The 26,246-nt window shown below is 41.3% G+C and overlaps 1 protein-coding gene across 1 annotated transcript in view; it reads right to left on the reverse strand.

Moving 5' to 3' along the window:
* TG (thyroglobulin) overlaps positions 1-22,456 on the reverse strand; it is a 262,451-nt gene extending 239,995 nt beyond the window's left edge. Inside the window, exons 1-5 of the mRNA XM_063451042.1 lie at positions 22,368-22,456; positions 10,724-10,835; positions 8,217-8,314; positions 7,409-7,612; positions 5,883-6,042 (exon numbers count right to left, since the gene is read on the reverse strand). Of these exons, the coding sequence (XP_063307112.1) occupies positions 5,883-6,042; positions 7,409-7,612; positions 8,217-8,314; positions 10,724-10,835; positions 22,368-22,446 (653 nt within the window). The 5' untranslated portion in view covers positions 22,447-22,456. The remainder of the gene's footprint in view (positions 1-5,882; positions 6,043-7,408; positions 7,613-8,216; positions 8,315-10,723; positions 10,836-22,367) is intronic.
* Between the last annotated feature and the right edge of the window lie 3,790 nt (positions 22,457-26,246).

The raw sequence follows: 26,246 nt of genomic DNA on the forward strand, positions 1-26,246 counted from the left end.
TGACTGGATGTCCTCCCGCTTTCTGAAACTCAATCTCTCAAAAACTGAGCTCCTTGTCTTTCCTCCTCCTAATACTGATCCTCATCTTTCGCTCTCCCTCCAAGTTTGTGGTACCAACATTAGTCCATCCTTGCAAGCGCGCTGTCTTGGTGTCGTACTTGACTCTGGTCTCACCTTTGAGCCTCACATCCAGCATGTTGCCAAATCCTGTAGATTCCATCTTAAAAACATAGCCCGCATCCGCCCCTTTCTTGCACCAGATACTACCAAGGAGCTTGTCCATGCTCTAGTAATTTCCCGCATGGATTATTGTAACCCTCTCCTGATTGGTCTTCCCAATAGCCGTACTGCACCCTTACAGTCCGTAATGAACGCTGCTGCTAGACTGATTTTCCTCTCTAGTCGTTTCTCTCACACCTCACCCCTCTGCCAGTCCTTACATTGGCTTCCTGTATGCTATAGGAGTCAATTCAAGGTACTAACTCACACCTATAAAGCACTGAACAACTCTAGCCCCTCTTATATCTCCTCACAGATCCATAGGTATGTCCCTTCTCGGTCTCTCCGTTCTGCCCGTGACCACCTCCTGTCCGTTGTCCGCACTCGTACGGCCAACTCGCGCTTGCAGGACTTCTCGCGGGCGGCTCCCTTCCTATGGAATAGCCTGCCTACCGCCATCAGACTCTCCCCTAGTCTTGCATCTTTTAAGAAGTGCCTTAAAACCCATCTCTTTAGGAAAGCTTATGGCCTCCAAGACTAACCCTTACCTCAGATACCTGTCTCTTGCCCTCTCCTAAAGGGCAGCCCACCTTATTTGAGTGTAAATTCCTGTCCTAATGTATTTTACACCCCACCTCCTATAGAATGTAAGCTCGTTTGAGCAGGGTCCTCTTCAACCTATTGTTCCTGTAAGTTTATTTGTAATTGTCCTATTTATAGTTAAATCCCCCTCTCATAATATTGTAAAGCGCTACGGAATCTGTTGGCGCTATATAAATGGCAATAATAAATAAATAAATAAATAAATAAATAAGTACAAGAGAGAGCTAAGGACGATGCAATTTACAGTCTGTCTGTGCAGGGCAGTTAGACTGGCTGAAAGCCTGATGGAAGATCTAGGAGATGTGACGATCAGGCAGGAGAAGTTTAACAAAAGAGTTTTCTGTTTTGCAATGCAAAATAAAACCAATCTTCTCTATACACTGATCACCCACAACATAAAAAACACCTGCCTAAGATTGTGTAGCTCCTCCTCATGCAGCCAATATAGCTCTGATGTGTTAAGGCATGGACTATACAAGACCTCTGAAGATGTCCCATGGTATCTGGCACCAAGACATTAGCAGCAGATCCTTTAAGTCCTGCAAGTTGCGAGGTGGGGGGGGGGGGGGGTCCATGGATCAGATTTGTTGTTTCAGCACATCCCACAGATGCTCAATCAGATAAAGATCTGGGGGATTTGGAGGCCATGCCAATACCTTGAACTCTTGGTGGTGTTCCTCAAACCTTTCCTGAACAATTTGTGCAGTGTGGCAGGGTGCATTATCCTGCCATCAGGGAGCACCATTGCCATAAAGGGGTGTACATCATCTACAACAATCTCTAGGTAGGTGGTAGATGTCAAAGTACCGTCCACATGAATGCCAGGACCCAAGGTTTCTCAGCAGAACATTGTCCAAAGCAACAAGATAACGTCATTTTATTACAGCTGTGCAACAGCATACATTTACCATTTCAGTCCCATTACCAAGCTTTACTTAATATGTCAAGGTAGTTGGACAGAAACACTGACTGTATGCAAATGCATGTCTGCTCATTTTAAAGTCCTATACGTTCTTTCTGTCACTTTGGAGTAATATTTTTCTATTTTAATCTTGTCTGCCTCTATGCTGGCGTGATACATAAATGGGTATACATTGTATTTCTTTGGTTGCTTTCCATTGCATGTAAAAGGCTGCCATCAGTCCTGATGGGTCAGGTTAATGTGGAATGCTAAATATTGTGATTTGCCATAATATAAAGATAGAGTAAGGGGAAATGACAAGCTGTTCTGGAGAGAAGAGGATGCACTGATACAGGAGATGGTAAATAAATCTGAGATAACGGGGATTGGATGAACTCCTCTTATATCAAACAGACATAGAGGGACACTTTAATTTAACAAGAATAATGCATATTATTAAAGACACTGATTTCTAAACACATTTATTGTCGTTTACAGACACATTACTGGGAGTATTATTACTGTGGAGCTCTGTTATACACTCAGACACATTACTGGGAGTATTATTACTGTGGAGCTCTGTTATACACCCAGACACATTACTGGGAGTATTATTGCTGTGGAGCTCTGTTATACACTCAGACACATTACTGGGAGTATTATTGCTGTGGAGCTCTGTTATACACTCAGACACATTACTGGGAGTATTATTGACACATTACTGGGAGTATTATTGCTGAGGAGCTCTGTTATACACTCAGACACATTACTGGGAGTATTATTGCTGTGGAGCTTTGTTATACACTCAGACACATTACTGGGAGTATTATTGCTGTGGAGCTCTGTTATACACTCAGACACATTACTGGGAGTATTATTACTGTGGAGCTCTGTTATACACTCAGATACATTACTGGGAGTATTATTGCTGTGGAGCTCTGTTATACACTCAGACACATTACTGGGAGTATTATTGCTGTGGAGCTCTGTTATACACTCAGACACATTATTGGGAGTATTATTGCTGTGGAGCTCTGTTATACACTCAGACACATTACTGGGAGTATTATTGCTGTGGAGCTCTGTTATACACTCAAACACATTACTGGGAGTATTATTGCTGTGGAACTCTGTTATACACTCAGACACATTACTGGGAGTATTATTGCTGTGGAGCTCTGTTATACACTCAGACACATTACTGGGAGTATTATTGCTGTGGAGCCTTGTTATACACTCAGACACATTACTGGGAGTATTATTGCTGTGGAGCTCTGTTATACACTCAGACACATTACTGGGAGTATTATTACTGTGGAGCTCTGTTATACACTCAGATACATTACTGGGAGTATTATTGCTGTGGAGCTCTGTTATACACTCAGACACATTACTGGGAGTATTATTGCTGTGGAGCTCTGTTATACACTCAGACACATTACTGGGAGTATTATTGCTGTGGAGCTCTGTTATACACTCAGACACATTACTGGGAGTATTATTGCTGTGGAGCTCTGTTATACACTCAAACACATTACTGGGAGTATTATTGCTGTGGAACTCTGTTATACACTCAGACACATTACTGGGAGTATTATTGCTGTGGAGCTCTGTCATACACTCAGATACATTACTGGGAGTATTATTGCTGTGGAGCTCTGTTATACACTCAGACACATTACTGGGAGTGCTATTGCTGTGGAGCTCTGTTATACACTCAGACACATTACTGGGAGTATTATTGCTGTGTAGCTTTGTTATACACTCAGACACATTACTGGGAGTATTATTGCTGTGGAGCTCTGTTATACACTCAGACACATTACTGGGAGTATTATTGCAGTGGAGCTCTGTTATACACTCGGACACATTACTGGGAGTATTATCACTGTGGAGCTCTGTTATACACTCAGACACATTAGTGGGAGTATTATTACTGTTTAGCTCTGTTATACACTCAGACACATTACTGGGAGTATTATTACTGTTGAGCTCTGTTATACACTCAGACACATTACTGGGAGTATTATTGCCGTGGAGCTTTGTTATACACTCAGACACATTACTGGGAGTATTATTGCTGTGGAGCTCTGTTATACACTCAGACACATTACTGGGAGTGCTATTGCTGTGGAGCTCTGTTATACACTCAGACACATTACTGGGAGTATTATTGCTGTGGAGCTCTGTTATACACTCAGACACATTACTGGGAGTATTATTGCTGTGTAGCTCTGTTATACACTCAGACACATTACTGGGAGTATTATTGCTGTGGAGCTCTGTTATACACTCAGACACATTACTGGGAGTATTATTGCTGTGGAGCTCTGTTATACACTCAGACACATTACTGGGAGTATTATCACTGTGGAGCTCTGTTATACACTCAGACACATTACTGGGAGTATTATTGCTGTGGGGCTCTGTTATACACTCAGACACATTACTGGGAGTATTATTGCTGTGGAGCTCTGTTATACACTCAGACACATTACTGGGAGTATTATTACTGTGGAGCTCTGTTATACACCCAGACACATTACTGGGAGTATTATTGCTGTGGAGCTCTGTTATACACTCAGACACATTACTGGGAGTATTATTGCTGTGGAGCTTTGTTAAACACTCAGACACATTACTGGGAGTATTATTGCTGTGGAGCTCTGTTAAACACTCAGACACACCAACAATATGGAGCTCGTAGAAAAGAGGAACAGAAGTATTTAGGTTCAAAATAGGGACTGCTTCTTCTTAATAGGGACACTTGGTAGGTATAACATTGTTAGTGGAGATAGCAGCAAGGGGAGCTTTAGATGAACATTGCGAGGACATTGCTGAAACTAATGGAGTAATCACAGGAATTGTGCAAAGTGGATTTCACCACAGATGGTTCATAATAGCGATCGCAGACATAGAGGAGAGGAACCATCAATGGGAGGAATGAACAGGCCATACAGATCGATACAAATGGTATGTGACAAATGAAATCAGAATTACAAGCTCGCTGGTTAGTACACCTACTAATAACTACATTATTTTAAGGCCAGTTTCAGTTTGCAGTAAGTTAATCTCAGCATTTCAGCTCTTAATGAGAAATAAAATGACTTCCATTGAGCTTGGTAATTCTTACATTCTTAAAAACGTTCAACCTAAACGAGTCAGTCATGATTAAATAGTTTCATTTTGTTGTTTTTCCCCACATTTCTCGGCAGGCCCAGTCGTGTGATCGAAGACTGGGATGATTCTCTCTTTGATGGGGGCTGCTATAAAAAAATACCAAACTTAATATGACTAACCTCATCAAAAATGTGCTTACAGGTCTGAGTTCTATTAAACCTTAATTCACCTTAGCTACAAGGTTCTATAATAAAAAAAAAAAAAAGACTGGTGAGTGTGTTCATTCTTATTGAAGGATTTGCTGATCTGACAAAATTCAAGGAAATAAATGTAATAAAATTCTGAAACCCGCATCATTCCAATCCTTAAACATCATCATCTCACCATCATGTGGAAAAAAACAAATACAGCTATTTCACAACAGCACAGAAATGGTCACAGTCGAGACACACTCAGTAGGTATTAATACTAGCTTATATGAATAGCATAGTCTGTGCACTGAATGTCTACATAGATAGTGAATGTCTTAATTCTACTATTCAGCTCAAGGGCAAACCTAACACTGTGGGCACTGTACTCCGTACTAATTGGGTTAATGAGGAAGGTACAACGGGCGTTTAAATTAAACTATAACATTATGTTGTTTCTGTTGGAGTTTTCAACTTACTTTGTGTAAACGTACACCTTTTAAATGAATCTGTTTGTTCAAATATGTGATATTTGTATCTTTTTTTAACTATTAATACAGCAGTACACCCCTTATTCTCTATTGCTGCTTTCTGGGTTTTTTTTTTTCAAAAATTGTTTTAAATCCTTTGAGAAGCTGCTTGAAGTTTGTTGTGTGAATCACTCTCATTGGCTGTCTGACAGTTGCCTGTATATATATATGCTGCCCTACAAGACAGGCCTGCTGCCTACAGGGCTGCCATAGGCTGTTAGCACCAAGGTGGAATGTACAATGAATACGTGTGTTCGAGATAAAATAAATCATCTCATTAGGTTTAACATATTAATGTAAAAAGGAAAATAATGAAGGTACCTGCTGAAGCTTGTAACAACATCAACGATCATCTTGTCAGTTGTGTTAACGAGTTTGCATTGTACGGGTAAAAATTCCCCAGTACTGGAACAATGTGGCGGTACTTTCTCTCCAACACCATGTAAGATCCGACGGTCTCTTATCTCACAGCTCTGAGGACCTGGAGAGTAGGATATGTTGTTAGAAGTATATATATATATATATTCACTTTTTGCATTCATGGCTTTAATGCCATGTCCAAAAAGGGAATGTCAGCAATGTTTTTTTTGTTTTTTTTTAGCAGATTCTTATGAAGAAGCTTTTTGCATGAATTATTTTGTTTTAGGGCAGAAAAATAACTTGTATGTTTTTTGTTATATTTATTAATTTTTCTACCATCATATTTTGAGACCATCAGATATTTACAAATTTGCCTTCTTCAGCCTAAAAACTATTTCTTCTAATAGACGTTTACAAAATGTAATAAATCATAGCTCAACTACTGGATATGATGTACAGGCAGTCCTCACTTACCGACCGGATCATAAAACGAACTGTTCGTTAAGTGAGGATGCGCAAGTGAGCATGCGCAAGAGAGCAGATCCACGTTTGGGGGAATCTCCCCGAACATAGACCAGTTCACTAGCGCAGGGAATCTCTGAAATCTATGTTCCGTGAAAATTCCCAAAAATAGACCAGCTCTCTAACATGGGGAATCCCTTGAATCCCCACACTAGAGAGCTGGTCGTAATTGCGAGCCGTCAAACAGGTAGGTTGTAAAGTGAGGACCACCTGTAGAATATGACATATTTTATTCATATTCATATTAGGTATGGATGTCTAATGGGTTAAAAAGAACAGATGGTAATTTTCTTATTCTGTACCATAAGAAGTCTGGAAAGTGGTTATATAATATATCTGAGAGGATTGAGGATCGAGGGTCTTCATATGTGTATAAACGTTCTGACATCATTGTATTCATGTCTGTAACAGATCAGTAGACAAAGGACCACGTCCCACTGTTCTCTTGTTCCCCTGACTTTCTGGACAAAGACGATTACTCTCTACTGAAGATCTCTCTCTCTCTCTGTAACATTGTGAAGCTGTATCATCTGTTACATTTTTACATATATATTGCGGTTTGCAGTATGAGTAGAATCAATGTGTATTTTTTATAAAGAACGTCAGATTGCGTGTTAACATTTTTGGGTAATATAGAAGTATGTTACAGGGAGCAATTGACACAAGAAAACATACACATTATAAGACTTACTCCAATAAAAAAATTACATATACATAGTTTTTTTTATACATGACCCTTAACATTTTTTTAATAAATGATTACAATGATAAGCTATTATTTTTTGCAGTAAATACGTTAAACATTTGTTGTTTATTCAGATATGTTAATATGAACCTGTAAAACTATGTTTGAGAAGGACAATTTTTTACGATATATGAATTATATATGCTAATAACTGAAGTGGTCATTGATTAATATTGTATGAGTTTGATATACTGTAGCATTATCTACGTATATGACTTACATTTTAGAGGCTTGCCAACCTGTCGTGTCCCATAGATCTCCATGCCGTCATTGTCTACACACCAGCACTGTCCAAGAATCTGGTCACATTGTACTGGCTCAAATTCTCCAGAATCTTTACACTGCGGTATGTGGGTTATTGAAGTCCTGTTGATATAACCACTAACCAAGATTTGCTGTTTTTTAAGCTGGCAAAAAGATAGACCTAAAGCACAAAATGAAATGAATGTACATGGTAAAAAAAAAAAAAAAAAATACTGAAAAAAAAAACGACACAACAAGCCCTTAAAATCAAACTAAAGTTTATTAGCCACAAAAAGAAAAATTATAAACAGGGAGAAAAGGTCAAGCTGAACTTCATAGGAATATCTATAAGAATAGAATCTGCAGATTTCTGCCTACTCCCTATGGTCTCCATCATAACCTTTAGATCAGTGGTTTCCAAACAAGTCCAGGATTTAGGGATTACCCAGTTGGCTCAAGGTGTTATTTTTTTTTTCTTTCTAAAAACACCTTAGCCATAACTGGTTAATCCCTAAATCCTGGACTGGTAGGCGTGTCTTGAGGACTGGTTTGGAAACCACTGCATAAGATTGTAAGCTCATGGGTCAGCTAGCTAAGTACTTTGGATAAAACATCTTTAATAGCTAGATCTCAGCTCACAGTCAGGGCCCTCTTTACCTCCTGTATCTGTCTGTGTATACATTACCGTCTTATTCTCCAATTGTGCAGCGCTGGGGAACATGTTGGTTGGTGCGTCATAAATGCGTAATAATAATTTATAAAGTCACAGGTTTTCGTCAACTTACACACTGGAGGGGCGCCTGATTGTTTGCTTGATGAAACCTCCACACCATTTTCGTCTACGCACCAGCAAGAGCTGCCATTTCTGCTGCACTGAATTTTCCTGCAAGAATTTGTATTAAGTCAATGGTCATAAGACGTTTATTAAATTCAAAATGATCTCAATAGCAACATAATAACCTCTTCCTTAAAAATATCACAATGTCATCAGTTTTAATTCTCTGCATAAACTGAGTAATTCCCCAAGCACCCTGCTTGATTTCAGGCCATGTTTAATTCTAACTGCTTTTATTAATAAAATATACAAGGTTAGATTCTCCTGTCAAAGCTGTAAAGAGCAAGTAAAAACGAAAGTATTGTAAAATGCGGGGTAAACAAGGATCTCAATTATTTTAACGCGATATATAACACTTTTCAAGTAATATAATGCTTTCTGCACAAAGTAAGATACAATTCCCTATAACGTTTTGTGTATTATTCTAATCAAATATATATATAGAGATGTAATTGGTGGGAATCTATTTAAAATTATAAATCGATATGAATTTGGGTGGTATTTCTCTAACAAATACTACAATTTGCTGCATTTTAAAGCGATCAATTCTTACAACTATTACAATCAACATATCCATGTAGCCATGTACACATCTAGCCATTCATCAATATATCCATAATCTACACTTTAGCCCACTGACCTACCGAACATATGTCCATCATTCTCGCATAAATCCATCAAGCCTTCTATCAGTACGCGTGGATCCTTCTACCTATTCTCTCAACAATTCTAGCACCTATCTAACAACCAATCCATGAATCCATTTACTCGTCCATGCAATTCTATCTGCCGACTATCCCTCTGCTTATTCAACAAATTCATTCATCCATCCATTTTTTTCCCATTCATTCATTCAACCAGTCAACCATTTTTCCACCATCTTATCCATCTTCCTACCGATTCGTCCAGCCATTTAACCATTTTTCCATCCACTCATCAATTCGTCTATCCATCCATAGTGCAAGTCAGAGCTCTGTATCAGAGTTATCTCTATAGCAGATAATACACAGATAATAAACATAAAATGGGGGAAAAAAAATTCGGAGTTGTGACAAACACATACAGTAACTCATAACTGTACTACAAAAAAAAAATCACTATTAATCTGCAGGCTATCTAACATCAGGTGAATAAAAAAAAAAAAAAAATCAAACAAGTTAAAACAAAATATTGGTTAACTGCCTGGAGGACAAGTCTCCAGTATTCCATCAATGTGCACCCTCACTGCATTCTGCCAATCACTTTATTACATACGCGGCGCTCTGTTTATTTTAGTCTGCATATTTCCTTGACATCATCTGGCTAGAATGTAACAACCATAACAAATAATAATGTTATTACAAATCATAGGTGATACTACAGGAGACATACAATCATAAGATATGACAGGTGTGTGTCGAGATTCTGAAATACTCACGTCATGCAAACCAAACAGACATGCACTCTACATCTCTCTGATATTTTTAAATGCGTAGAAACATAATAGGGTGAACCTAAATTTACTGTGGATTGGACTGCGCTGTAGGGGACCAGAGAGTGTTTTTATTGGCAGCACGCAAAGTCAGTGTGTACAGCGTGAGCTGGAACATGTTTTTGAGCTATACATTTGCTAGCAGTTTGGGTAACTTCTTAATTATTCTCATTCCAATACAGACATGGGATATGAATCTGGTAGGCTTCTACAATAAAGTGTTAAACCTAGAACTTACAGCATACTCATTAGCACTGTGTAGACCATACTGATAGTGGCAACTTTGGCACAACTGGGGGAAAGTGACAGATTCAGAGAAATGGTATGGAAGCCAAAAGAAGAGGAGGATTAAGATCTCACAGTACTCTAGCAGGTTACTATCAGTCTTTAGTCTTAATACAGGGATGGTGAATCCGGCAAGCTTATACAAAAATCTTCATGGCACCCACATATCCCCAAAACTGGCGTCCCATGAATTTGGACACTAGTGAGAAGAGCAAAAGGGCCGGGCTAGTGACACAAATCGTGACACCGTTCATATCACTGGCACCTTCCAAATAGGCTTTGGAAAGGGGGTAGGTCCATCCAAAGAATTGGCATGCCAATCTAGCAGACATGTTCCAAGAAAGATGATGCAGGGAGCACTGTTATAGCACCCTCTGCAGGGTCTTAGTGCAAGTACATTTAATAATGCGCTAATGCTACGCTTGTTGGAGACAGTTCCCTGGTGTCCACAAACATGTGACACCAGGAAACAAAGTTCTACAATGGGACAGGACACTGAACTCGGGGCTGTCCAGTCACAATAGGGACTGTTGGGAGGCCTGCACACAAGCACATATCTATTCCATAGGCCTTAGGTAGCCTGGCCACCTTATAGTTCATCTAGCTGTGGCTGATAGCTCTGTGAGATATGCATAAAGACAGACACTGTGAGGACACTGAGAGTTGTTAGGATCTAAGGATTAATACTTTAATATAGTTACCTGTATAGACCGTACTCAGAGCACTGGGGGATGTAATCATTAGTTCCATTGCGATGAGCCCTTTCTCTCGCACGTTCACATGGTAACAGCGACTGAGAGTTATCTGCGTATTCTGTATTAGACAAAGCATTCATTAAAGGATATTCACTCGAAGTTTTTAAATATCTTTAATATACCAACTTTTATAACAACGGAAAACTAGAGCTCAGAAACACTCATAACAATAATGCCATAATACTTTTTATTTTAACATAATACCAGGCTTTATGTTGAGATTTTAATAGTTTGGGACTTGTTGTGGTCTTGAGGTAGCCAATTCAAAATATTGCCACCAAAATAAGATGTTACTTAACGGTAACTTAATTTTACAACTAACCTACAGTCAGATTTGACTGGAACGTAGAATTAGAATTGATTACCAACCCAATAATAAAAGCACGCTAATAGACTAGGACTTTAGCTTTTCCATATTCTCTTACAATGGGATTAAGGACAGAACGGCATAATTAATACAATGATTTTTGGATTGTAATGGGAACACCAGGCTTGCAGTGCATCCTGTTTAGGGAACAAGCTACGGAGGTTGCAGTGCACAAAAGAGAGGCCGTTTTGAGTGGGGGGATTAGGACTAGAATTAGCTGGGGGACCAGGGTTAGACTCCACATCATTTGCAAGGGCAAGTAACATAAGGAGTAGGAATTTGGACATCATTTTTGTTTGGGCATATAGTGAATGGGATACTTTATAATTTTGTGAGGTGGGGGTAGAAGGGCTATTTTTTTTTATAACTCTTCACCAGCACTCAGCAGATAAGTTACAGGAATAGAGCAGGCCATGGTGTGTGATAATTTGTGTTCCAGTTTGAGGTGTGTGCTTATGGCGGTAGTGATGTGAACAAAATTGGAGTGAGAAAAGGGTTATTAAGAATAACAGTATGGTCATATTTGGATTCATGTTAGTGGTATGAGGTGCGTAGATGAAAACGATCCACAAATAGTGCATAATAAAAATTAAAAATTAAATCAAAGTATATAATATTGGTGTGTGATATATAGCTATTTGTAGGGAGAAGGTATGTGTTCTATAGGGTTAAGAGATTGGAAGGATGTGCTGATCAGTGTTTACACCTGTCTTTTCAGGAGAATGAAAGTTGTGTGGGAGACTATCTATAAATGAGGAAATGAGCTTGGGGTGGGTGGGTTACGGTCTTCCAGAAGGCTACCTGTTGCAAATGGCAGTGGGACATGTTGCAGTGTGTCTAACAATTCAATGAGATGTTACTGTTTAGCGAATAATTCTCAGAAATCTGCTTAGTTTCAGATTGTCGTTATCTTGGTTATTGGGTCATCATATAATTTTTTTAATTTTCTGTATTTTTTCTGAATAAATATCTGGTAATGCAGACAGCCAACACAGGGGCAGCATCTGCAGAGTTCAAATATTATATAAACCCATTCTTCTTTTAAAAGATGCGGTTTGACTTAAAACTGAAAATGACATATCTGGTTTCCCAGCATCCGGTACTCTCAAATTAGACAAAAGCAATCTTATTCTGTTTTTCTAACCTTAATTACACGTTCCAGAGGACCCAACTAAATATGGTCTTCACGACATAATGGCAGTATATGGGAATCTCTATAAAAAGATAACTTCATGGGGCTTATGTACTAAACAGTAATTTGTAGCGATAACCTTCCCCCCTTCACCCCTTCACTCTGCATATTGAACCCCTATTATCCCAGGGGAGCATTAAATGAGCAGATAATGTTAATAAGGGATTATTTGGTTTCACATAGAATTTTTTTAACATTCTTTATTTAACCCCTTAAGGACACATGACATGTGTGACATGTCATGATTCCCTTTTATTCCAGAATTTTGGTCCTTAAGGGGTTAAAATATAGGCACATACATGATGTTTAGAACATTGTTCTCTTAAAGCCTGTAAATTCTACATTTTAATAACATTTTGTGTACATTGGGTTTAAAATATTTAACATGGTTTAACAGAATAACTTAAATAAGATGGTCAGTATGTACAAATTCCTTCATGTTGGACCAAAGAATGCATAAGTATCTCCATAGATGTGACAAATATAACAACTTCACTCTAAGGCTACCTTTGGATTTAAATTTTAATTGTTTGTATTGAATAAAGTTTTCTATGTATGTTTTAAGAGACTTATAATAAAAGTTAAGTTTTAGATATAACTAGACTGGATTGTTTCTAACTATATTAGTTATGGACAGCGGGATCATAAGGGGACATTGTTTCATCTCTCCTCTGACACATAGATATACATAGAGCCCCCTTGAGAACACTTTTGATGAATCCCTAATTTCCTTTAAAGGAGCACTATAGTGCCAGGAAAACAAACTTGTTTTCCTGGCACTACAGGGTCATTAGGTTCCCCCCACCCTCAGGGCCCCCCTCCTGTTGGGCTGAATGGGTTAAAACCCCTTAAGCCACTTACCTTTGTCCAGCGCCAGGCTCGCTCTGTGCTGGGGAACTCTCCACCCCCTGCGGCAAGAGCCGCGTGCACATTCAAACCGCCCATATGAAAGCATTACTCAGTGCTTTCCTATGGGTGTCCAGCGTCTTCTCACTGTGATTTTCCCAGTGAGAATCGTGGAAGCGGCCTCTAGCGGCTGCCAGTGAGATAGCCACTAGAGGCTGGATTAACCCTCAGTGTAAGCATAGCAGTTTCTCTGAAACTGCAATGTTTTCAGCTGCAGGGTTAAAACTAGAGGGACCTGGCACCCAGACCACTTCATTGAGCTGAAGTGGTCTGGGTGCCTATAGTGGCCCTTTCAGATAGCACTAGTCCAGGGGTAGGCAACCTTCAGGACTCCACATATTGTGGACTACTTTTCCCCTCCTGCTATGCCAGCATTATGCCTGTAAGAGCATTATAGGAGACTTAGTACACAACTTTTGGAGTGCAGGAGGTTTCTAACCCCTTGCACTAAATCTAGATTAAAGAATCCCTACTTCAGAAGTGTATGTGCATAGATTCAATGTCACAATCCATTCTGCCTCCGCCCCTTCGCTGTATCTGGGATATATGGCAACCAGTGTGGAATTGCAAAACATGTTGAAATTAGATTAATATTTTTTTGTGCCACTCCACCCCTTTGTGTCCCTTTGCATTCCCTCCTTCCCTCAGTGTGACTCTACTGACCCCCCCCCCCCTGTGCCTTTCACCTAATCTCTTCACTCCGCTGTGTAACTTTCCCTTTTTCCTTGGGTCTCTCTACTCCTCTTGTGTCACTCTGAACTTCTCCCTTGTGTGTGTGTGTTACCCGTCATGTCTCTTACCAACTCCCTACCCATAGTGTTTCTCCACACGGTCGTGTGATAACCCAACACACAGAATGTAAACCCACAGAAAACCCAAATACATATTACCGAAATTTAGAATGGTCGGGTTTAACGTAAGAGAAAAGAATAGTCCAAGAACAGCCAAAAGTCAGGATACCAGAAATCAGGAGAGCAAATAAGAGTAGCTGGGTCAGGATACCAGAGGACAGGAGGTCAAAAGTCAAGGCGAGTCAGGGAGCCAGAAAACAGGAGCGTCAAGAAGCCAAGCCAGGTCAGTGAACAGGAAAAACAATATGAAGAATATAAGAAGAGCAAACTAACACTAAAGCGACCACAAGGAACCACAATAGGACAAGGGACAAGTCAAAAGACGCCCCTTTTATAAGGGAGAGTCTTTTGCTTTAAGGCCACACCAAAACGTTCTGGTCTGGTTATTGATGACGCGAGGTCATGTCATTGACGTCATAACGTCGGCGCATAGCACCGCGTCATGAAAAGGAGAGTGTTTGCAGCGTCCGGCGTGGGACATGCCGCACACCGCCAGAGGGGAGTCGATGTCGGATCCCACACTACGCGGGCACGACGGATCCAGGTAAGGTACCGCGGCAATAATCTCACCAACTGTTGTCACCTTCTCACCAAGCTGCTTGGAGATGGTCTTGTAGCCCATTCCAGCCTTGTGTACGTCTACAATCTTGTCCCTGACCTCCTTGGACAGCTCTTTGGTTGATTGCTTCTGTGGACAGGTGTCTTTTATACAGGTAACAAGCTGAGATTAGGAGCAATCCCTGTAAGAGAGTGCTCCTAATCTCAGCTCGTTATCTGTATAAAAGACACCTGGGAGATTGATAGGGGGTCAAATACTTATTTCACTCATTGACATGCAAATCAATTTATAACTTTTTTGACATGCGTTTTTCTGGAAAAAAATGTAAGGAGGGGGAGGGGAAATTATTCTGTCTCTCACTGTTAAACTACACCTACCATTAAAATTATAGACTGATCATTTCTTTGTCAGTGGACAAACGTTCAAAACCAGTAGGGAATCAAATACCATTTTTTCCTCACTGTATGTGCTAGGACCTATGTGAAGAGGTATATCAACCAAATGTCTTACGGAATAGGATTATGCTTAAACAAATACTTTATAGAAAAGTTAAAAAAAATGGATCAGTATATAGAAAAAACCTTATTGAGGCTAACTGTGTATAAAGTAAAATTGAAACAGTATATCTACTAAATATGCCACATCAGAATAACATTGTGTGTATGATTATAGGAAGATAGTGGCGGTATTCCATTGATCTGGATAGACGGTGTAAAATAGAACATTAGAGTATAAAGCAATAATAGGTCGTTTTTGGTTTTCCCTAATGAAAGTAGGAATAGGAATAAAGATATTAATAAAGCCGGATGCAGGAATCAGCAAGAATCCACTGGACTTATATAAAGGCTAATACACTTTATTAAGGCACATAGACCATTATACTGAGAGCCTGGTATAACTGGCTCTCCACAAGGTGAGAAGTTATTTGCACTTACACCTGGTTCCTGCACTTTGATTTACGGTATTACACTAGAAGCAGGTGCTTATTTTTCATTTCTCCCTGTTTGAGAATCTCTGGTTCAAGAATAAGCAGATGTTTGGTATCACCCAGGGCCGGACTGGGAAAAAAATGTTTTAATCACAGCGGCTCCCTGGGAAGGGGCGGGGCCAGGTAGCCAGAAAAGGGGCATGGTCAATGACAAGCACACCCCATCTCAAATCGAGCATGTTGGTTCAATGCTCTTCCACGGCAGACCATGCACAGAGCTCTGCTGAAGATCGCTAGCATGAGAAAAAGGCCCTGTATTTGTTCTGCACAGCGCAAGCAAATTTAATAACATGCTTGCGCTGTGTTTGCTTCAAACTTGTCTCTGGTGTCTCCATAAATAGGATACCAGGAGACAAAAGTCCAGAAAAGAGTATTGTGCATGTGTTTGGAGCCTGCTTGTGGAATTGCGTGTGTGTAGAGGGAGCTGATTGTGGTGTGGTATTGTGTTAATAGGTTGGTTTCAGTCATGTTTTGTTTGTGGTGTAATGTAATGTATGTGTGTCTAGGTGCTGTAGAGAGGGTGTGTATAGGGGATTTTGCGAGTGTATATAGGCAGGGGCGGGCTGGGACCTGGGGGGCAGGGAGGCAATTGCCCCCCAGGCTGCCCTTAATGAAGTTAAAGGGACACTAGAGTCACCAGAACAACTACAGCTTATTGACTTTGTTGTGGTGAGTAGAATCATTACCTTCAGGCTTTTTGCTGTAAACACTGTCTTTTCAGAGAAAATGCAGTGTTCACATTACAGCCTAGTGATAACTTCACTGGCCACTCCTCAGATGGCTGTTAGAGATCCTTCCTGGGTCATGGCTGCCTAAAATGCACCCAAACATTCAGTATCTCCTCCCTCTGCATGCAGACACTGAACTTTCCTCATAGAGATTCATTGATTCAATTCATCTCTATGAGAAGATGCTGATGGCCAGGGCTGTGTTTGAATCATGATGGCTCTGCCCCTGATCTGCCTCTTTGTCATTCTCACCCAATCCTATGAGGAAGCATTGTGATTGGATTAAGCTACCACTTCTGATGATGTCAGTAGACTGCTTGTTTTTCTGAGTCTAACAGCATGCAGAGTTACAGCTTCAGGCTTGAATACATTAAGATTGTGCTATATTTATGGAGGCATGAGGGGCCCAGGGGTGCTAGATGGTGGTTTTAGCACTATAGGGTCAGGAATACATGTTTGTGTTCCTGACCCTATAGTGATCCTTTAAAAACGGCCGCTGTCTCCTGGTCCTGGTTGCCAGGCCTGTGGACAGATTGCTAGAGAGGGCTGGGGCTTAGGAGATGACTGGTAAACTGAGACCCAGCGGCATAGAGGCTAAGTCGGGCCCCCCCTGTAAGTGTGCTCAGGCTGCCGGGAGAAATCAGTGCACAAAGTCCTGTGACTCCTGTCTGCGGCTACGCCTCCACGAAGTGCAGAGCTGCAGACAATGATGGATTGTTAGGGAGCTCGGCCAATCAAAGCATTGCCGCGGGTTACCATGGCAATGCTCTGAGACTTCAAGAGCTCGTGAGACAATTTCCACATGGTTAGACTGCAGCTCTGCGGAGCCAATGCCACCGGACCACCAGGGTGCAGGGAAGAAGAGGAGACCACTGGATCACCAGGGAGGTGGACTACACAAAACAGGTAATGTAATGCCTGGCCACACTTTCACCCTCACCTCCCCCACTCACTGAAACCCACACCTCCCCCACTCACTGCCACACTCACTGCCACCCACACTTCCCCCCACTGACTGCCACCCACACTTCCTCCCATTCAGTGCCACACTCACCTCCCCCACTCATTGCCACACTCACCTTTCCCTCACTCACTGTCACCCCCACCTCCCCCCCACTATCTGCCACCCTAACCTCCCCCAACTCACTGCGACATTCACCTCCCCCCACTCACTGCCACCCTCACCTCCCCCCACTCACTGCCACCCACACTTCCCCCCACTCACTGCCACCCACACCTCCCCAAAACACTGTCCCTCTCCCTCACGCTCACACACTGTCACCCTCACCCTCCCACACAAAGTCACCCCCTTCACCCTCCCACACTAAGTCACCCCCTTCACCCTGCCACACTCGCATCTAAATCCTTCCTAATCCTGTCACACTCACCTCTTCCAACCACTTTCACACTCACCCCCCTCCACCTTGTCAAACCCACCCTATCAGAGTAACCTCTCGAATCCTGTCACAATCGTCCCCCAACCATGCCACTCTCACCCAGTTACATTAACCCACCCACTCCTGTCACACTCACTTTCAACTCTGTCATACTCATGCCACCAACCTTTAAGGCATGTTAATACCTCCAATCCTGTTACACTCAACTCCCCTTGCTCTGCCACACTCAACCTGTCATATTAACCCCTCAATCCTGTCACATTCCCTTCCCCTCGTCCTGTCACGCTATCTCCTACAACCATGCCACACACGCACCAAATGCTGTCACACTCCTGTCACGGTAACCCCTTTAATCCTGTCACACTTACACCCCAACCATGCCACACTCACCCTGTCACATTAATCCTCCTTAATCTTGTCACACTCACTTCCACCCCCTCCTCCAACCATGCCACATTGACTCAATATCCGTTATAAAACCAGGAAAAGGTGGGCATAGATGGTGAGCTGATTCGGTGGTTCAATGGGCCACTTGACTCGATTTGTGTGTGAACGTGAAATGTTCTAGATTGGGTTAAGTCACAAAGTCCTGATTTAATTTAGTATTATATAAAAGTCATTAGTAAACTGGTACATCGCACACCAGTCTTAACTCCTCCAGACAAACACTTCCTGGTAATTTACTGCCTGAAATGATCCTAAAATACTCAGCATTTCTTTTTCATTTCATGTCTGTGCTGGGTGTACTGGATAGAATTATTAACGTGTAACGTTGTATTCCAAAGAAATGGGGTTTGCACCATCTAGAGGCAGAAATATAACACTACTGATAATAAATAAATATTTCTGGAATTTAGCAAAAACTAAATGCATGAAATTATTACAGAATAAACCCATAACTTTGCTCTTGATTTCTCCATCAGTACAAAGCTTGCAAAGAGAGAAGTCAGTCAGTGGAATTCAGGTGCATTATGGGAAATGCTTTTTAAAGCATCTCGACTATGGCTAAATAGCAATAACCATCACAGCTCCCTCACTCCGTAATAGCGCACTCCAGGCAGTGAGTTGAGATGTGATGTCACAGCTCCCTCACTCTGTAACAGCGCTCTCCAGGCAGTGAATTGAAATGTGATGTCACAGCTCCCTTACTCCGTAATAGCGTACTCCTGGCAGTGAGTTCAAATATGATGTCATAGCTCCCTCACTCTGTAATAGCGCACTCCAGGCAGTGAGTTGAGATATGATGTCACAGCTCCCTCACTCTGTAACAGCGCACTCCAGGCAGTGAGTCGAGATGTGATGTCACAGCTCCCTCACTCTGTAACAGCGCACTCCTGGCAGTGAGTTCAAATATGATGTCATAGCTCCCTCACTCTGTAACAGCGCACTCCAGGCAGTGAGTCGAGATGTGATGTCACAGCTCCCTCACTCTGTAACAGCGCACTCCTGGCAGTGAGTTCAAATATGATGTCATAGCTCCCTCACTCTGTAATAGCGCACTCCAGGCAGTGAGTTGAGATATGATGTCACAGCTCCCTCACTCTGTAACAGCGCACTCCAGGCAGTGAGTCGAGATGTGATGTCACAGCTCCCTCACTCTGTAACAGCGCACTCCTGGCAGTGAGTTCAAATATGATGTCATAGCTCCCTCACTCTGTAACAGCGCACTCCAGGCAATGAGTCGAGATGTGATGTCACAGCTCCCTCACTCTGTAACAGCGCACTCCAGGCAGTGAGTTGAAATGTGATGTCACAGCTCCCTCACTCCGTAATAGCGTACTCCTGGCAGTGAGTTCAAATATGATGTCATAGCTCCCTCACTCTGTAATAGCGCACTCCAGGCAGTGAGTCGAGATGTGATGTCACAGCTCCCTCACTTTGTAACAGTGCACTCCAGGCAGTGAGTCGAGATGTGATGTCACAGCTCCCTCACTCTGTAACAGCGCACTCCTGGCAGTGAGTTCAAATATGATGTCATAGCTCCCTCACTCTGTAACAGCGCACTCCAGGCAGTGAGTTGAGATGTGATGTCACAGCTCCCTCACTCTGTAACAGCGCACTCCAGGCAGTGAGTTGAAATGTGATGTCACAGCTCCCTCACTCCGTAATAGCGTACTCCTGGCAGTGAGTTCAAATATGATGTCATAGCTCCCTCACTCTGTAATAGCGCACTCCAGGCAGTGAGTCGAGATGTGATGTCACAGCTACCTCACTCTGTAACAGCGCACTCCAGGCAGTGAGTTAAGATATGATGTCACAGCTCCCTCACTCTGTAACAGCGCACTCCAGGCAGTGAGTCTAGATGTGATGTCACAGCTCCCTCACTCTGTAAGAGCGCACTCCAGGCAGTGAGTTGAGATATGATGTCACAGCTCCCTCACTCTGTAACAGCGCACTCCAGGCAGTGAGTTGAGATATGATGTCACAGCTCCCTCACTCTGTAATAGAGCACTTTTGGGGTTGAGGTATGATGTCACAGCTAAAAGGTTTTGTTATAGGTACTCGTCATAATAAATAGTTGAGACAGCAGTGAATAGTACAGGAATTCCTAAAACCTTATATATTAAAAAAAAAAAAAACTTTTAGAATATAATAAAATAACAATATATCAAAAACAAAGTATAAAAATGTCCGATAAGTGCTTGAAACGCGTAAAACGTGGTTCCTAGCACTTTTATACTTTGTTTTTTTTTATATTGTTGTTTTATTATACAATAAAAGTAATTTTATACATTAATTATACTTACCTCCATCCTTTTTCCTGGTAATCTTAGCATCCCAAGGTGGGGATTATACTTACGGTACTTACTTCACTATTGGAGTATGTCTGTCTTCTGTCTCCCACATTTGCACAATAAATATCCAATTGGGACACTCTTAGATCTACATATATCCTTAGAAGGGGGTTATACCCTTTGGGCAAAATACAGCAGAGCTCTTATGAATATCTAAAAACAGCTGCTAAACCCAATCACAGACTTCCCAATGCAGCTCAATGAGAAGTCTTTGCAAGGCAGGTGCTCTGGACAATTGCTGCATCTTGAGCTTAGCTCCTCTGAGCTAAACAAACCAGGAAGTAACAGGATTGGCTGTCTGATTGGCAACCAGGGGGTGTAACCAGATTAATTTATAGAAGTGTCAATTTTTATTAAAAACTACACTTTTCGTTAATTTTTTTTTTTTTTTTTAAAAGAGGTCACACTTCTTACATGTAAAGTTTTTCATTAAGCTAGACTGGTTTAGGTGTTTGGAGAGTTCCTTTAAGACACAGTGGTTTAAACCCTCTGTGATCCTTATTGTTACATTAGAGATGTGGAGGAAGTAGATTGCGCAGGATAGAATTCTGAAGAGTTTAATGATTTCTAGATAACTGACGACAGCTACACCAAGTTACATCATATGTCAAAGAAAGTTCAGCAGATAATAATTCATGCAAAATTCAGGCATACTGAGCCAATAAATGGAAAATAAATCCTTATTAAAAGTTCAACTACAACAGCGAATTATCTCCACCTGCATTTTCTTACATTTATCTGTAGCTTTAATGATTGTTAGTATGTCAGTTTTAATATTTAAGATTTCTCTATAGTTGGATTTTTATTTTATTTTTAATTTTTCTCAATCAAAAATAGAAAACAACTGTTTAGAGGGGAACTGTCACATGACACAATACATTACAGTAAAACCCTGAAAATTAGACATTTTTAAAACAAAATTGTCATGTGATGCTTCATTCTCATTGTTATGAAAGATCCAGTCCTGGCATAGCTGAGGTATACATTTCAGACTTCACAAACACATGATAATTAATATGTGTTATTAATCTTGATTATCTTCCCCCAAATGCACATGTGCAGCAAATCGCTGCAGTGTGCTAATCAGTATCTCTTCATAGAGCAGCATTGACTCAGTGCATCTCTATGGGGAGTGTTCAGTGTCTGCATGCAGATCGTGGACACGCTAAATATCAGTCCTGCGATATTTGCAGGACTGAACTCAGGAAATCTCTCTAGTGGCTGTCGGAGTGACAGCTGCTAGAGGTGGTGTTAGGCAGCATTATAAACAGTGATTTTTCTCAGAAAAGCCAGCATTTACACTGCTCAGCCTGCAGGGGCAGACTACATGACTCAGAATCACTTTAGTGATTCCAGTGCCTAAAATGTCCCTTGAAGCTGGGAACAGTAATCATGCTACTAGTTCTCTCTGTGTACCATCCTCTGGTATGTTATCAAACTATTTTGCGTGAATTAACAAAAACTGAGGCTCACTCTGTCACACAGAACCCGCCCCTCCACAGCCGCATTGATAATGCCGAATTATCAATATAATCCCATCCAACCAGGATGACAATGATAGGCAGAGAACTCTGGGCTAAGGGAAGATGTTACATTTTTACCCAACAGTGAATACAATGTATACATGACAGGGCAGCACTTTTTATGTACTGTCCAACCCAAGTGAAGAAGTTAAATGTGTGTCCAAACCACGGTGGATCTGGAAACCCTAAATCGAGTTAAACAGCTAAAACAGGATGTTTAGTGAATAGGCCCCTTTCAATCAGAATGGAAACCCATATTTCATTGGGAGGTCCATCATACTCGCCTGATATTGTAGCCGATGTTATTCCAATGGTAAGGAGAAGGATGGCTAGAAGCTGCGGGTGTGGTACGGGAGCCCGCATCTTGTGAAAAGGGTGGTGAACCTGCAAGTAACCAAATCCCCCTCTTTCTTCTTATATATGGACCTTTGTTTACAGAGAGGCTGCACACAAAACTGCAAACTCATGGCGTGATGCACGTGTTCACTGCCAAAAAAAACCCTGAGATGATTATCGAAGCGAAACAAGCTTGAAGTGCCCACTGAGCAAACACTGATTTTTGCTAATTCACGATCACAAGGAAATGGCCATCGAGACAACAAACATCACACATCAATTTAGGCAGCAATATTTACTATCACTTGGAATAAACACAGGGTTTATTATTAAAATAAGAATTCAAGGTGAATTTAAAGGGAATCTCGAATGGAAGGCAAGATTAGCTGAATAGTGAATAATACTGATAATGCCCATCACATTTCCAAGGCACATATTAACATTAAAGGGACTCTCCTGGTCCCCCCACACATTCAGTATATTGTGCGAGATAGTTTGCAGTTAGTTATGTTGGAGTTTTATTTTTCTCATAGTTTCATCCTTTTCACCCCCCCACCCGCCTCACCCCTCCCCTACCAACCTGAGCCTTTACATTCAGTAATCTAGCTAGGTGACTTGATGCCATCATATATTGCTGTATTATCCTCAGAGCCTGCACAGCAGAAGTTTATGGGAGTTTTAGATCGGCAGTCAAATACAATCCTCAGTTTCATGCATGAAGAAACATTGAGTTTATTTTCTATTACTTTTTGCAAATAGTTGCATTCATGATTGAATGAATGATGCCAACTACACAGCTTTGAGAAAAAAAACTATAACTCCCATTTACCCAGGACTTTTTGGGTTATGCTGGACGCTACCAAAGAAAGCTATGTAGAGGGACACTTTAGTCACGAAAACAACATTAGCTAATGAAGCAGTGTTAGTGTATAGACCATGTCCCTGCAGTCTCACTGCTCAATTCTCAGGCATTTAGGAGTTAAATTACTTTGTTTATGCAGCCCTAGGACCACCTTCCTTCATGTGACTCGCACAATCTTCCTGAACACTTTGTGTAAAGTGAAGTCTAATGTTTACACTTCCTTTATTGCACAGTTTGTTTAATTTAGAATTGCCTATATCCTGTACGGTTAATAGCTTGCTAGACCTTGCAAGAGCCTCCTGCATGTGAATAAAGTTCAATTTACAAAGCAGGACATAAAAGCGTCTTAACATCTGATTGAAAATGAAGCCATTTTTCTTTTCATGCAGGCTGAGCCAGTCACAGCCAGGGAAAATGGGGCAAGGACTTCATAAACAGAAACAAAAGTGATGTAAATCCTAAATTGTGCAACGTGTTGAGATGTCAGAGGCATGATCTATACACCAAAACTGCTTCATTAAGCTAAAGTTGTTTGTGGACTATACGGTCCCTTTAAGTATTAGAATTGCAGGAGACATTTTGTGGTTTAGTGAGAGCTCACTGAAGAACCTGCAAAGTTGTGGGAGTTACAGCAAGCCTGGGAACTTCAAAGGCAAATACCCAATGCTAAAGAGAGTTTAGAAGACATCTGCCGACAGGCCCACATGCTGTAGGAGCTCCTGTTTTCAGCACTTATGTGAAATTTTGGCGCATAATTGGGCTGGTGGGAAGTTATAAGCACCACAAGCACTTCAGCCAGCGTCCCCTGTGTACAATCAGCCTCCTATGTTTGATAGTAGAGCTTTATTATGGGTATTAAAGATTTTATGTAAGGCTACCAATATGTAAAGAATCGAGAGGCCTTGTATTCTTTAGATTAGGACCATTTTATCTGCTAACAAAAAAAAGTCAAAAGAAATAAAATATTACTACTTTCTAGTAACAAAAATATGATAATCTGCAGATTCCAAAAGACGTAAAATATACTGGAATGTGATGGGTGGCATATACATGAGGGGAGGACCATAAATTGTTACATAGCTATTTTCCCCTTCAGCTACATACACATCGTCAAGGCATTATCGAGTTCGTTCTCCAGTCCTGCCTGTTGGACCACTGTTATGTATCTCCCCTGTCTCTCTTTAGCTCAGTGAGTTATATCATTCATAACTGGTAGCCAAACATTCGCAATGTATCCAAATGCTGCTTTTCTTAATGATTGAAATATAATTAAAGCTGGAAAAAACCTTCTTGATGAACATGAGGGTCCACCAGTTTAGAACGTCTCATTGTGGTCAATTATGTAAATTTTCTAATAAAATAACCAGGGCTGGCTTTTCAAAAAGGCTATGTCCTTGAGGTTCCAGAAAGGAGTGATTTCCTTCACCGGCCAGCCTATTCCGATTGGGATTAAGGGGGAAGATGCTACTCCTACAGGTGAAGATGCATTTTGCCACCAACTCCCCCTTAAAAAAATGCATCTTCAACTGTCTAAACCCCCTTTTTTGTTTCTTATACCTCCGTTCAGTGCATCTTATCCCCCATTTTCCTTTCTTGTGTGACTCTTACTCCCCACAGCTCTTGGGTGTGTATCTTTCTCCCCCCAGCCCCTTTGAATATCTCTTGCTTCCCCTCCAGCCCATTTGCGTCTCTTTCTCCCCTACGCCAGCCACATATTGACAGCCAGTAGTGGAGCTTCCACAGCATGGATTCCACAATGCATGGATTAAACGTATTTCTATTGGGACGCTCGAATACACATGCAGCACTCTGAGGTGAATGTGGAGCAATGGATAGGACCATTGTTGAGGAGGCCAGTTGGAAAATTCTCCTAAATCGTAAATTCTGCTTTCAGTTCACAGATTATTTCATTTGTATTGCATTGTTTAGGGGAATTTCACATGTACTGGACATGTGTTTGCCTTTGTCTTAAGAACTGTTCCGATTACAAAACATATAAAGCAATGCAGTCTATCAGAGTGTGCATGCTGACAAAGAATCCCTAAACAGAGGAAATAGAAGCACCAATGTGTTTTTACAAGCTGCAGATTTAAGTGATATATAATTTAAAAAAAATAAAAAATAAGTACATTCAACGTTTCTATGTTTTGATCTACTGATTGAAGAAAATGTGGCCTCTTCATTTGACTTAAAGGGACATCATAGTTACCAAAACTACTTTAACTTAAAGGGAAACTCCTTTTCCTGGCACTGGAGGTACCCTCTCCCTCCCACCCCCCAATCCCCGGTTACTGAAGGGGTGAAAATCCCTTCAGTCACTTACCTGAGGAAGCGACGATGTCCCTCGTCGCTGTCTCCTCCTCCACGACGCTCCTCCTACTGTCTCCGTCGGCCGGTGGGCGAGACTGATCCGGCCCACCGGCCGAGGAGACCTAATGCGCATGCGCAGCAATGCCGCGCATGCGCATTAGCGCTCCCCATAGGAAAGCATTGAAAAAGATTTTCAATGCTTTCCTATGAGGAAATGAGCGACGCTGGAGGTCCTCACACAGCGTGAGGACGTCCAGCGTCGCTCTAGCAAAGAAAATCTTTGCTATAAATCAGGAAGTGACCTCTAGTGGCTGTCTAGTAGACAGCCACTAGAGGTGGAGTTAACCCTGCAAGGTAATTATTGCAGTTTATAAAAAAAACTGCAATAATTACACTTGCAGGGTTAAGGGTAGTGGGAGTTGGCACCCAGACCACTCCAATGAGCAGAAGTGGTCTGGGTTTCACTGCTCAATTCTCTGCCATTTAGGAGTTAAATCACTTTTGTTTCTGTTTATGCAGCCCTAGCCACACATCCTCTGGCTGTGACTGACAGACTGCATGAAAACAAATTGGTTTAATTTTCAATAAGATGTAACTTATTCTAAAAGTTTTTGTTTAATCTCTGGCTCTGTAAATTAAACTTGAATCACACACA

The sequence above is a fragment of the Pelobates fuscus genome, chromosome 4 (genome assembly GCF_036172605.1).
Source record: "Pelobates fuscus isolate aPelFus1 chromosome 4, aPelFus1.pri, whole genome shotgun sequence".
Classification (NCBI taxonomy): Eukaryota; Metazoa; Chordata; class Amphibia; order Anura; family Pelobatidae; genus Pelobates; species Pelobates fuscus.